We start from the raw sequence: 13,657 nt of genomic DNA, 5'->3' as shown, positions 1-13,657 counted from the left end.
AGTGAATGTGCTAAGTGTGAGTCAGAGTGACGGGGAAGTGTGTGTCACAGTGACTTTGGTAAGTGTGTGTCACAGTGACTGGTGTAAGTTTTTGTTACAGTGACTGGGGTAAGTGTGTGTTACACTCACTGGGGTAAGTGTGGGTTACAGTGACTGGGGTATGTGTCTGTTACAGTGACTGTGGTAAGTGTGTGTCATACTGATTGGGGTATGTGTGTTTTACAGTGAATGTGGTAAGTGTCAGTCACAGTGACTGGGGTAAGTGTGTGTTACACTGACTGGGGTAAGTGTGTGTTAACGTGACTGGGGTAAGTGTGTATTACAGCGGATGGGTAAGTGTGTGCCAAAGTGACTGGGGTAAGTGTGTGTTACAGTGACTGGGGTAAGTTTGTGTTACATTGACTGAGGTAAGTGTGTGTTACAGTGACTGGGGTAAGTGTGTGTCACAGTGACTGGGGTAAGTGTGTGCCAAAGTGACGGGGGAAAGTGTGTGTCACAGTGACTGGGGTAAGTGTGTGCCACAGTAACTGGGGTAAGTGTGTGTCACAGTGACTGGGTTAAGTGTGTGTTACAGTGACTGGGTTAAGTGTGTGTGTTGCAGTGACTGGGGTAAGTGTGTGTCAATGTGACTGGGATAAGTGTGTTTCACAGTGACTGGGGTAAATCTGTGTGTTACGGTGACTGGGGTAAGTTTGTGTTACATTGACTGAGGTAAGTGTGTTTTACAGTGACTGGGGTAAGTGTGTTTCACAGTGACTGGGATAAGTGTGTGTCACAGTGACTGGTGTAAGTGTGTGTTACAGTGACTGGGGTAACTTTGTGTTACATTGACTGAGGTAAGTGTGTTTTACAGTGACTGGCGTAAGTGTGTGTTTCACAGTGATTGGGGTAAGTGTGTGTTACACTGACTGGGGTAAGTGTGTGTCACAGTGACTGGGGTAAGTGTGTGTTATGTTGACAAAGGTAAGTGTGTGTTACAGGGACTGTGGTAAGTGTGAGTGACAGTGACTGGAGTAAGTGTGTGACAAAGTGACTGGGGTAAGTGTGTGTTACAGTGACTGGGGTAATTGTGTGCCACATTGACGGGGTAAGCGTGTGCTACAGTGACTGGGGTAAGTGTGAGTCACAGTGACTGGGGTAAGTGTGAGTCACAGTGACTGGGGTAAGTGTCAGTCACAGTGACTGGGTTAAGTGTGTGTTACAGTGACTGTGGTAAGTTTGAGTCACAGTGACTGGAGTAAGTGTGTGTTATAGTGACTGGTGTAACTGTGTGGCACAGTGACTGGGGTAAGTGTGTGTTATACTGACCGGGGTAAGTGTGTTTTACAGTGAATGTGGTAAGTGTGAGTCACAGTGACTGGGGTAAGTGTGTGTTATACTGTCTGGGGTAAGTGTGAGTCACAGTGACTGGGGTAAGTGTGTGTTATACTGACTGGGGAAAGTGTGTTTTACAGTGAATGTGGTAAGTGTGAGTCACAGTGACTGGGGTAAGTGTGTGTTATACTGACTGGGGTAAGTGTGAGTCACAGTGACTGGGGTAAGTGTGTGTTATACTGACTGGGGTAAGTTTGTTTTACAGTGAATGTGGTAAGTGTGAGTCACAGTGACTGGGGTAAGTGTGTGTTATACTGTCTGGGGTAAGTGTGAGTCACAGTGACTGGGGTAAGTGTGTGTTATACTGACTGGGGAAAGTGTGTTTTACAGTGAATGTGGTAAGTGTGAGTCACAGTGACTGGGGTAAGTGTGTGTTATACTGACTGGGGTAAGTGTGAGTCACAGTGACTGGGGTAAGTGTGTGTTATACTGACTGGGGTAAGTGTTTTACAGTGAATGTGGTAAGTGTGAGTCACGGTAACTGGGGTAACAGCGGCAGAGCGGGCCTACGAAGGGCTCCAGAGACCAGGTAATGCCTACTTTACTGGTGGTATTGAACTCGGTTAACTTAGATTGATTAAAGGGGTAGGCCATGCCAGGAAAGCCCAGCCCCGTGATGTGCTCCTCTTGCTCTATGTGGGAATTCAGGGATGCTGCCAGTGTCCCTGACCAACACGTGTGCCAGAAATGCATCCAGCTGCAGCTACAAACAGGCCGGCTTGCGGCACTGGAGCTGCGGGTGGATGGGTTGTGGAGCATTCACTATGCTGAGAGGGTCGCGAATTACTCGTACCGTGAGTTGGTCACACCGCAGGGTAGGGCTGCACAGGCAGAAGGGAAATGGGTGACCACCAGGCGGAACAATAGAAGCAGGCAGGTAGTGCAGGAGACCCCTGTGGCCATCCCCCTTTCAACCAGGTATACCGCTTTGGATACTGTTGAGGGGGATGACTTTCCAGAGGAAGGCAGCAGCAGCCAACTTCCTGGCACTGGGGGTGCTCCTGCTGCCCAGGAAGGGAGGAAAAACAGTGGGAGAGCAATAGTGGTAGGGGATTCTATAGTAAGGGGAACAGATAGGCGTTTATGTGGCCGTAGACGTGAATCCAGGATGGTTTGTTGCCTCCCTGGTGCCAGGGTCAAGGATGTCACTGAGTGGCTGCAGGGCATTCTGGAGGGGGAGGGCGAACAGCCAGAGGTCGTGGTCCACATTGGTACCAACGACATAGGTAAAAAGAGGGATGAGGTCCTGCAGCAAGAATTTAGGGAGCTAGGTAGAAGATTAAAGAGCAGGACCTCAAAGGTTGTAATCTCTGGATTACTCCCGGTGCCACGTGCCAGTGAGTATAGGAATAGGAAGATAGAACAGATGAATGCGTGGCTAAAGAGTTGGTGCAGGAGGGAGGGCTTTAGTTTCCTGGATCACTGGGTCTGCTTCTGGGAAAGGTGGGACTTGTACAAGTCGGACAGTTTACACCTGAACCAGAGGGGGACCAATATCCTTGCGGGGAGGTTTGCTAGCACAGTTGCGGGGGGGTTAAACTAACTTGGCAGGGGGATGGGATACAGAGTGGAGCTATAGTAGGGGGTGATTTACAGCCAAATACGGAGGAAAAAACAAGTCAGCTGGGAAGGCAGAGCAAATATGTGAAGGCAATAGGGAATATGGCAAGGCTTGAAGGCATTTATTTTAATGCAAGGAGTCTTGCAAATAAGGTGGATGAACTGAAGTTGTTGTTGAACACATGGGAGTACGATATTGTTGCTATCACGGAGACATGGTTGAGGGAGGGTCAGGAATGGCAGCTCAATATTCCGGGGTATAGAATCTTCAGGCGAGACAGAGGGGGGTGTAAAAGGGGAGGGGGTGTTGCAATATTAATTAAGGAGTCAATTACTGCTGTAAGGAGGGATGATATATTAGCGGGTTCCTCTAATGAGGCCATATGTGTAGAACTTAAAAACAAAAAGGGGGCAAGCACTTTGCTGGGAGTGTACTATAGGCCCCCAAACAGTCAGGGGGAGATAGAGGAACAGATATGTAGGCAAATCTCAGAGAAGTGCGAAAATAATAGGGTAATAATAGTGGGGGATTTCAACTTCCCCAATATTAATTGGGATAGTCAGAGTGTGAAAGGCTTAGAGGGTGCAGAATTCTTAAAGTGCATCCAGGAGAGCTTTTTGAGCCAGCATGTAGAAAGTCCTACAAGAGAGGAGGCGGTACTGGACCTAATTCTAGGGAATGTAGCCGGGCAAGTGGTGGAAGTGTCAGTAGGAGAGCATTTTGGCGACAGTGACCATAATTCGGTGAGATTTAAGGTGGTCATGGAAAAAGACAAAGACGGCCCGGAAATAAGGGTTCTAAATTGGGGGAAGGCCGATTTTAATATGATAAGGCAGGATCTGGCCAAAGTGGACTGGGAGCAGCTACTTATAGGAAAATCCACATCAAAGCAGTGGGAGACTTTCAGAAGGGAAATAGAGAGAGTACAACACCAACATGTTCCCATAAAGGTCAAGGGTGGTACCAACAAGCAAAGGGAACCTTGGATGACAAGGGATATACAAAAATGCATTAGGGAAAAAAGGGGGGCTCTTGGCAGTTACAAAAGACTAAAGACGGAGGAAGCCCTAGAGGAGTATAAAAAATGCAGGGGCATACTTAAAAAAGAAATTAGGAGAGCGAGGAGGGGCCATGAAATAACACTGGCGAGCAAAATAAAGGAAAATCCTAAGATGTTTTATAAGTATATTAAGGGCAAGAGGATAACCAGGGAAAGGGTAGGGCCCATTAGGGACCAAAGTGGCAATCTGTGTATAGAGCCAGATGATGTAGGCGGGGTTTTAAATGAATTTTTTGCATCTGTGTTCACTATGGAGGAAGACGATGTAGACATAGAAATCGGGCAAGGGGACTGTGATATACTTGAACATATTTGCATCGAGAGGGAGGAGGTACTAGCGGTTTTAGCAGGCCAAAAAGTGGATAAATCCCCAGGCCCGGACGAGATGTATCCCAGGCTGCTGTGTGAGGCAAAGGAGGAGATTGCAGGGGCTCTGACACAAATTTTCAGAACCTCTCTGGCCACAGGGGATGTACCAGAGGACTGGAGAACAGCTAACGTAGTACCATTATTCAAGAAGGGTAGCAGGGATAAACCAGGGAATTACAGGCCAGTGAGCCTAACATCTGTGGTAGGGAAATTATTGGAAAAAATTCTGAGGGACAAAATTAGTCTCCACTTGGAGAGGCAAGGATTAATCGGGGATAGTCAGCATGGCTTTGTCAAGGGTAAATCATGTCTGACCAATCTGATTGAATTTTTCGAGGGGGTGACTAGGTGTGTGGATGAGGGAAATGCTGTGGATGTGATATACATGGACTTCAGTAAGGCTTTTGACAAAGTCCCGCATAGGAGACTGGTCAAGAAGGTAAGAGCCCATGGGATCCAGGGTGCCTTGGCACGTTGGATCCTAAACTGGCTGAGTGGCAGGAGGCAGAGGGTGATGGTCGAAGGTTGCTTTTGTGACTGGAAGCCTGTGTCCAGTGGGGTACCTCAGGGATCGGTGCTGGGTCCCTTGCTGTTTGTGACCTACATAAATGATTTGGATGAGAATGTAAAAGGTATGATCAGTAAGTTCGCAGATGACACGAAAATTGGTGGGGTGGTAAATTGCGAGGAGGAAAGCCTCAGGCTACAGGACGATATAAACGGGTTGGTCAGATGGGCGGAAAAGTGGCAAAAGGAATTTAACCCTGAAAAGTGCGAGATGATGCATTTTGGACGGACAAGTAAGGCAAGGGAATACACAATGAGTGGTAGGGCCCTAGGAAGTACAGAGGTTCAGAGGGACCTTGGTGTACATGTACATAGATCCCTGAAGGCAGCGGATCAGGTAGATAAGGTGGTTAAAAAGGCATATGGGATACTTGCCTTCATTAGCCGAGGCATAGAATATAAGAGCAGGGAGGTTATGATGGAGCTGTACAAAACGCTGGTAAGGCCACAGCTGGAGTACTGTGTGCAGTTCTGGTCGCCTCACTATAGGAAGGATGTGATTGCTTTGGAGAGGGTGCAGAGAAGATTCACCAGGATGTTACCTGGGATGGAGCGCCTCAGCTATGAAGAAAGACTAAACAGGCTGGGGTTGTTTTCCTTGGAGCAAAGAAGGCTGAGGGGGGACCTGATTGAAGTGTACAAAATGATGAGGGGCATAGATAGGGTAGATAAAGAGGAACTTTTCCCCTTAGTAGGGGGGTCAATAACAAGGGGGCATAGATTCAAGGTAAGGGGCAGGAGGTTTAGAGGGGATTTGAGGAAGAACTTTTTCACCCAGAGGGTGGTTGGAGTCTGGAACTCACTGACTGAAAGGGTGGTAGAGGCAGGAACCCTCACAACATTCAAGAAGCATTTGGATGAGCACTTGAAATGCCATTGCATACAAGGCTATGGACCAAATGCTGGAAAATGGGATTAGATTAGACAGGGCTTGATGGACGGCGCAGACACGATGGGCCGAAGGGCCTCTTTCTGTGCTGTATAACTCTATGGCCTAGAAATTCAGTGGCCTGCGCCACCAGTTTGCGCCCAAAGAGGGCTTTTGCGCCACTGTGCAAACCTACCGCGATATTTAGCGGGGCGCTAATGGCGGCGTTAGCCATTAGCGCTGTGCCGCCACCGATGACATCATCGGTGTGCGCAGCGCCCCGCTATCGCCCCGCTGGCCATATTTGGTTGCTGCCGCTTCGCCCGCGCCGGCCGCAAACAGCGACCGGTACACGGGGCCTACCTGTGCCGGTACTGGGGCGAGTTAAGGTGGAGGTGCGGCCGGCCGCTATTTCGGCGGCCGCCTGCCCGCACCTCCTTCCCCGGCCTCCTACACCCGCCCCCCCCGCGGCATTGCCGGCTGTTTCCAGAGAGCCCGGCACTTCTCCTTGGTGCCGGGCTCATTTGCCGGCACTCGCGAGCGGGGATCGCGCTGTTGCAGGCACCTCCCCCATAAGACTGAGAGGAAGGCCTGCAGTACCGCAGGCTGCCGTGCCGCAGCGGGTGGCGCTGCGGCACTTTGCACGCCGATATTCAGTTTCAGCGCCCCAAGCGGGGCGCCGAAACCCTTGTTTAGCGGCCGGCTTCCACTTGGGGCATTGAAAGTGAATTTCCCGCTGGCGCAAGTGGCTCCGCGTGCAGCGGTAATTCCGGCGCCCAGGCGAGCTGGGCGCCCCTAACTGAATTTCTAGGCCTATGACTCTATGACTATGAATAAGTGTGTGTTATACTGACTGGGGTAAGTGTGAGTTACAGTGACTGGGGTAAGTGTGTGTTACAGTGACTGGGGTAAGTGTGAGTTACAGTGACTGGGGTAAGTGTGTGTTACAGTGACTGGGGTAAGTGTGTGTTACAGTGACTGGGGTAACTGTGTGCCACAGTGACAGGGGTAAATGTGTTTCACCGTGACTGGGATAAGTGTGTGCCACAGTGACTGGGGTAAGTGTGTGTAACAGTGACTGGGGTAAGTGTGTGTTACAGTGACAGGGGTAAGTGTATTTTACAGTGACTGGGGTAAGTGAGTGTCACAGTGACTGGGGTAAGTGAGTATCACAGTGACTGGGGTAAGTGAGTGTCACAGTGACTGGGGTAAGTGTGAGTCATAGTGACTGTGGTAAGTGTGTGTTACAGTGACTGGCGTAAGTATGTGTCACAGTGATTGGGGTAAGTGTGTGTTATACTGACGGGGCTAAGTGTGTGTTACAGTGACTGTGGTAAGTGTGAGTCACAGTGACTGGGGAAAGTGTGTGTTATACTGACTGGGGTAAGTGTGTGTTACAGGGACTGTGGTAAGTGTGAGTCACAGTTACTGGAGTAAGTGTGTGTTACAGTGACTGGCATAAGTGTGTGTGACAGCAACTGGGGTAAGTGTGTGTCACAGTGAATGGGGTAAGTGTGAGTCACAGTGACTGGGGTAAGTGTGTGTTATACTGACTGGGGTAAGTGTGTGTTACAGTGACTGGGTAAGTGTGTGTCACAGTGACTGTGGTAAGTGTGTGTCACAGTGACTGTGGTAAGTGTGTGTCACAGTGACTGTGGTAAGTGTGTGTCACAGTGACTGTGGTAAGTGTGTGTCACAGTGACTGGGGTAATTTTTGTTGTACTGACTGGGGTAAGTGTGTGTGACAGTGACTGGGGTAAGTGTGTGTTACAGTGACTGTGGTAAGTGTGTGTGACAGCAACTGGGGTAAGTGTGTGTCACAGTGAATGGGGTAAGTGTGTGGCACAGTGACTGGGGTAAGTGTGTGTTATACTGACTGGGGTAAGTGTGTTTTACAGTGAATGTGGTAAGTTTGAGTCACAGTGACAAGGGTAAGTGTGTGTTACAGTGACTGGGTAACTGTGTGGCAGAGTGACTGGGGTAAGGGTGTGTCACAGTGACTGGGGTAAGTTTGTGTGACAGTGACTGGGGTAAGTGTGTGTTACTGTGACGGGGTAAATGTGTTTCACAGTGACTGGGGTAAGTGTGTGTCACAGTGACTGGGGTAAGTGTGTGTTACAGGGACTGGCATAAGTGTGTGTGACAGCAACTGGGGTAAGTGTGTGTCACAGTGAATGGGTTAAGGGTGTGGCACAGTGACTGGGGTAAGTGTGTGTTATACTGACTGGGGTAAGTGTGTTTTACAGTGAATGTGGCAAGTGTGAGTCACAGTGACAGGGGTAAGTGTGTGTTATACTGTCTGGGCTAAGTGTGTTTTACAGTGAATATGGTAAGTGTGAGTCACAGTGACAGGAGTAAGTGTGAGTCACAGTGACTGGGGTAAGTGTGTGTTATACTGACTGGGGTAAGTTTGTTTTACAGTGAATATGGTAAGTGTGAGTCATAGTGACTGGGGTAAGTGTGTGTTACAGTGACTGGGTAAGTGTGTGTCACAGTGACTGTGGTAAGTGTGTGTCACAGTGACTGTGGTAAGTGTGTGTCACAGTGACTGGGGTAATTTTGTCGTACTGACTGGGGTAAGTGTGTGTGACAGTGACTGGGGTAAGTGTGTGTTACGTTGACTGGGGTAAGTGTGTGTTACAGTGACTGTGGTAAGTGTGTGTCACAGTGACTGGGGTAATTTGTGTTACACTGACTGGGGTAAGTGTGTGTTTCAGTGACTGTGGTAAGTGTGTGTTACAGTGACTGGGGTAAGTGTGTGTCACAGTGAATGGGGTAAGTGTGTGCCACAGTGACTGGTTTAAGTGTGTGCCACAGTGACTGGGGTAAGTGTGTGTTACAGTGACTGGCGTATGTGTGTGTCACAGTGATTGGGGTAAGTGTGTGTTATACTGACTGGGGTAAGTGTGTTTTACAGTGAATGTGGTAAGTGTGAGTCACAGTGACTGGGGTAAGTGTGTGTTGCAGTGACTGGGTTACTGTGTTGCACAGTGACTGGTGTAAGGGTGTGTTACAATGACTGGGGTAAGTGTGTGTTACAATGACTGGGGTAAGTGAGTGTCAAAGTGACTGGGGTAAGTGTGTGTCACAGTCACTGTGGTAAGTGTGTGTTACGTTGACTCGGCTAAGTGTGTGTTACAGTGGCTGGGGAAAATGTGTGTTATACTGACTGGGGTAAATGTGTGTTACAGGGCCTGTGGAAAGCGTGAGTCACAGTAACTAGGGTAAGTGTATGTTGCAGTGACTGGGTTACTGTGTTGCACAGTGACTGGTGTAAGGGTGTGTTATACTGTCTGGGCTAAGTGTGTTTTACAGTGAATGTGCTATGTGTGAGTCACAGTGACTGGGGTAAGTGTGTGTTACAGTGACTGGGTAAGTGTGTGCCACAGTGACTGTGGTAAGTGTGTGTCACAGTGACTGGGGTAATTTTTGTTGTACTGACTGGGGTAAGTGTGTGTCACAGTGACTGTGGTAAGTGTGTTTTACGTTGACTGGGGTAAGTGTGTGTTATACTGACTGGGGTAAATGTGTGTTTCAGTGACTGGGGTAAGTGTGTGGCACAGTGACTGGGGTAAGTGTGTGTTACAGTGACTGGGGTAAGTGTGTGTTACAGTGACTGGGGTAATTTGTGTTATACTGACTGGGGTAAGTGTGTGTTTCAGTAACTGGGGTAAGTGTGTGCCACAGTGACTGGGGTAACTGTGTGTTACAGCGACTGGGGTAAGTGTGTGTCAGAGTGAATGGGGTAAGTGTGTGCCAGAGTGACTGGGGTAAGTGTGTGCCACAGTGACTGGAGTAAGTGTGTGTTGCAGTGACTGGGGTAAGTGTGTGCCACAGTGACTGTGGTAAGTGTGTGTCACAGTGACTGGGGTAAGTGTGTGTTATGCTGACTGGGGTAAGTGTGATTTACAGTGAATGTGCTATGTGTGAGTCACAGTGACTGGGGTAAGTGTGTGTTATACTGACTGCGGTATGTATGTTTTACCATGAATGTGGTATGTGGGAGTCACAGTGACTGGTTTAAGTGTGTGTTGCAGGGACTGGGTTACTGTGTTGCACAGTGGCTGGTGTAAGGGTGTGTTACAATGACTGGGGTAAGTGTGTGTTAAAATGACTGGGGTAAGTGAGTGTCAAAGTGACTGGGGTAAGTGTGTGTCGCAGTCACTGGTGTTGGTGTGTGTTACATTGACTAGGGTAAGTGTGTGTTACACTGACTGGTGTAATTGTGTGTTATTGTAACTGGGATAAGTGTATGTTACAGTGACTGGGGTAAATGTGTGTTACACTGACTGGGGTAAGTGTGTGCCAGTGTGACTGGGGTGAGTGTGTTCAGTGACTGGGGTAAGTTTGTGTTTCTGTGACTCGGGTAAGTGTCTCACAGTGGCTGTGGTAAGTGTGTCACAGTGACTGGGGTAAGTGTGTTTCACTGTGACTGGGGTAAGTGTGTCACAGTGATTGAGGTAAGTGTGTGTTGCAGTGACTGGGTTAAGTTTGTGTTTGACAGTGACAGGGTAAGTGTGTCACAGTGACTGAGGTAAGTGTGTCAATGTGACTGGGGTAAGTGTGTCACAGTGACTGAGGTAAGTGTGTGACTGTGCCTGAGGCATACGCATGCCACCGTAAATTCGGCACAATTCTGGATCTGGAACTGGCCTTCGAATCCCTGAGGTAAGACGGGGAATACCATGTGTGTGCTTTCTGTATCCACTCACCCCTATTGGAATGTGCATGTCAGTTGTGTTGGGGGAGGAGAGGACCAGGCTCAGTTGTGACTGCCGCTGACTCTCACTGTCCACGCTCACAGCTCTAGATTCAGTGCTTTGCCCCATGGGGCTGTTCTCCAGAAGAGTCTGCACCTTCAGGAGACGAGGCGGGTTCAACTGGAAATAGAGCAGCACTGCTCACTGCATTTAAACATTGCCATCATCACTTTCAAAATATAGCAATTGGCAAGCTTAATACATTTACAATCCGGGGTAGAATGAATCTACCTTGACTTTATGTTAAAGAGTGAGGTGAAGCGATTCCCTGTAATAAAGTGTGATTATATCAGTCCGTGTTTAGTGGGCTGGATTGATTGGTTTTCTGTCTGCAGACTGTGAGGAGGGGGAAGGGGAATAGAAAGAGTCATCAGATTCAGAAGGTATAATTGTTTAGTAATGACACTTAGAATCTTGATATAATTAAATCACTTGAACTCTGTATGTTGCACTAAATAATATTTTATATCACACAGTCTCTCTGACTCAGATTTGTTTTTAAATAGATCTTCACCATACTTTTTGTTAGCCTGTGGTATGTATGTGGGCGAGGGGCAATCTATGGAGGCTGGAGTTAAAGGGGCAGTGTCTTTATTCGTTTAGCACTAATCTTTGATGAACACCCTTCGTATCATCATTTGAGTGTCATTTCAACACGATGATGGGTGACTAATCTCTCTTCACAAGTGCAAAACTGTCTCCCACTTTCTCTCGAAGACATTGCCCCTTAACAGATAATTCAAAACCGTTTCCCATACACTTTCTCCTGACTACAAAACCCCTTTATGAGATATTGCAATACTGTCTCCCAGATACTTTCTTCTGAGGAGAGTATCCCTTTATAACAACAACTTGCATTTATTTTTAATTCGCCTTTTCTCCTAAAGGGCATTTATTCAACAGAAAATGTCTCAAGGTGCTTCACAAGATCGTAATCAGACACCAAAATTGACAACTGCCCTCTAAGGCAAAGAAGGAAACATTAGGACTGGTGACCAAATGCTTGGGCAAAGAGGTAGGTTTTAGGAGGATCTTAAAGGAGAAGGAAGATCGCAAGGCAGTGAGGTTTAGGGAGGGAATTTCAGAGCTTAGGGCCTAGGTAGTTGATGGCGCGGCCACCAGTGGTGGAGCAATGGAGGTCGAGGGTATACAAGATGCCAGAATTAGAGGAATGCTGAGATCTCGGGGGTTGTAGGTGTGGAGGAGGTTAAAGAGATAGGCAGGGCCGAGGCTATGAAAAGATTCCCACACCAGGATGAGAATTGTAACCAGGGAGCTTCTGTTCTGTGTGGCTCAGTCAAACAAATTTGCCAACTGACCCATTAGGAGACAATGTATTGTGAGACTTAATCTGTGCTCGAACCCAGCTGTACCTGCCCTGGGAGTGTTTGATGGGACGGTGTAGAAGAAGCTTTACTCAGTATCTATCCATGCTGTACCTGCCCTGGGAGAGTTTGTTGGGACAGTGTAGAGGGAGCTTTACTCTGTAACTAACCCGTGCTATACCTGCACTGGGAGTGTTTGTTGGGACAGTATAGAGGGAGCTTTACTCTGTATCTAACCCGTGCTGTATCTGCCCTGGGAGTGTTTGATGGGATAGTGTAGAGGGAGCATTACTCTGTACCTAACCTGTGCTGTATCTGCCCTGGGAGTGTTTGATGGGATAGTGTAGAGGCAGCTTTACTCTGTATCTAACCCGTGCTGTATCTGCCCTGGGAGTGTTTGATGGGATAGTGTAGAGGCAGCTTTACTCTGTATCTAACCCGTGCTGTACCAGCCTTGGGAGTGATTGATGGGACAGTGTAGAGGGAGCTTACTTTGTATCTAACCCGTCCTGTACCTGCTGCTGGGATTGTTTGATGGGACAGTGTAGAAGGAGCTTTACTCTGTATCTAACTCATGTTCTACCTGCTCCTGGGAGTGTTTGATGGGACAGTGTAGAGGGAGCTTTGTTCTGTATCTACATTGATCCATCAACCCCCACAGGGCAGGTACAGCATGGGTCCGATACAGAACCTGATAGCGTTTCCAGATAACCATCAGGAGAGGGAAACCTGGTGATTTTCTCGTCCTTCTCCTCAGCTATGAGACGCTGAGTCAAATGAGGCCGGGCGCAAGATCAGGTAACTCAGCACAGACCAGGAGTCGATCCAGGAATCTTCAGCTGTTTGTGGGGAAGTATCACGTCGGGCGGTGCATCGACCCACCGAGCATTCGCTGGAGCTAATATGTGCGCGGTTTCTGGAAGGGAAAGATTGTAACCATGAAGAGTGTGTGTGTTCCCCATCAGCTCTACCGCCCAGCAGAGAAGAAGGACTTGAATCGCAGATCAACAGATTGGCTGAGCTGATTGGCCGCCTGGAGAATAAGGTAAGGAACAGAGCAGGGGGCTGACAGGCTGGGGTCAAATATGATCTCTGCCAACTTACTTGAGTTGATCCTGGGCAAGTGCTAACCCTGGCCACTGCAGCATTGGGACACCAGCATTTGAAGGGCGGATGGAAAGTCCGAGGGAGCAGTGGAGCTTTTCTCTTGAAAATACTCCCCCAATTTGTACTCAGGTAGAGGAGTGCTCAGAAGAATGGGTCCCCCTCACCAATGCAAGGCCGTTCTGTGATACCACTGGTGGGGTTGGAGTTCCATCAAACACAATTCAGGCGGAGGTTCACACTACACTGGGGGCTGCTGACTCACCCCTCTGTACTTCAGGACACCCCAATACCAGCTGGATGTGCAGCGAGTTCCCACCCCCCCCACCCCACTGCACCCCCATTCCCTCCCCAGGAGCAGGCTTTCCTAGGGTCGGGTGGCTTCATCTGTTGAACCCCCTCTTTCTTTCAATGGCACGTCAGGAGAATGGAGCTGTTATATTGGGGAGGAAACCCATGCTCTTACACTGTTAAATCGAAGGCCCGTCAGCCCTCTCAGGTGGATGTAAAAGATCCCATGGCACTATTTCCAGGAAGAGTCAGTGAGTTCTCCCCAGTGTCCTGGCCAACATTTATCCCTCAACCAACATCACTAAAAAAAGATTATTTGGTCATTTATCTCATTGCTGTTCGTGGGATCTTGCTGTGCATGAATTGGCTGCCGCATTT

At 48.6% G+C, this 13,657-nt stretch overlaps 1 protein-coding gene across 1 annotated transcript in view; it reads left to right on the top strand.

Annotated features, from left to right (window-relative positions):
- Positions 1–13,657, top strand: part of necab2 (N-terminal EF-hand calcium binding protein 2) — a 908,814-nt gene that overhangs the window by 840,342 nt on the left and 54,815 nt on the right. The window contains exon 8 of the mRNA XM_085992018.1: positions 12,850–12,929. Coding sequence (XP_085848144.1) covers positions 12,850–12,929 — 80 coding nt within the window. The remainder of the gene's footprint in view (positions 1–12,849; positions 12,930–13,657) is intronic.

This window comes from Somniosus microcephalus, chromosome 6 (genome assembly GCF_052327205.1).
Source record: "Somniosus microcephalus isolate GS21.2 chromosome 6, FLI_Smic_1.0, whole genome shotgun sequence".
NCBI classification, from domain to species: Eukaryota; Metazoa; Chordata; class Chondrichthyes; order Squaliformes; family Somniosidae; genus Somniosus; species Somniosus microcephalus.
Note: the sequence above shows the minus strand (reverse complement) of the source record. Positions and strands in the feature narration are given on the sequence as shown.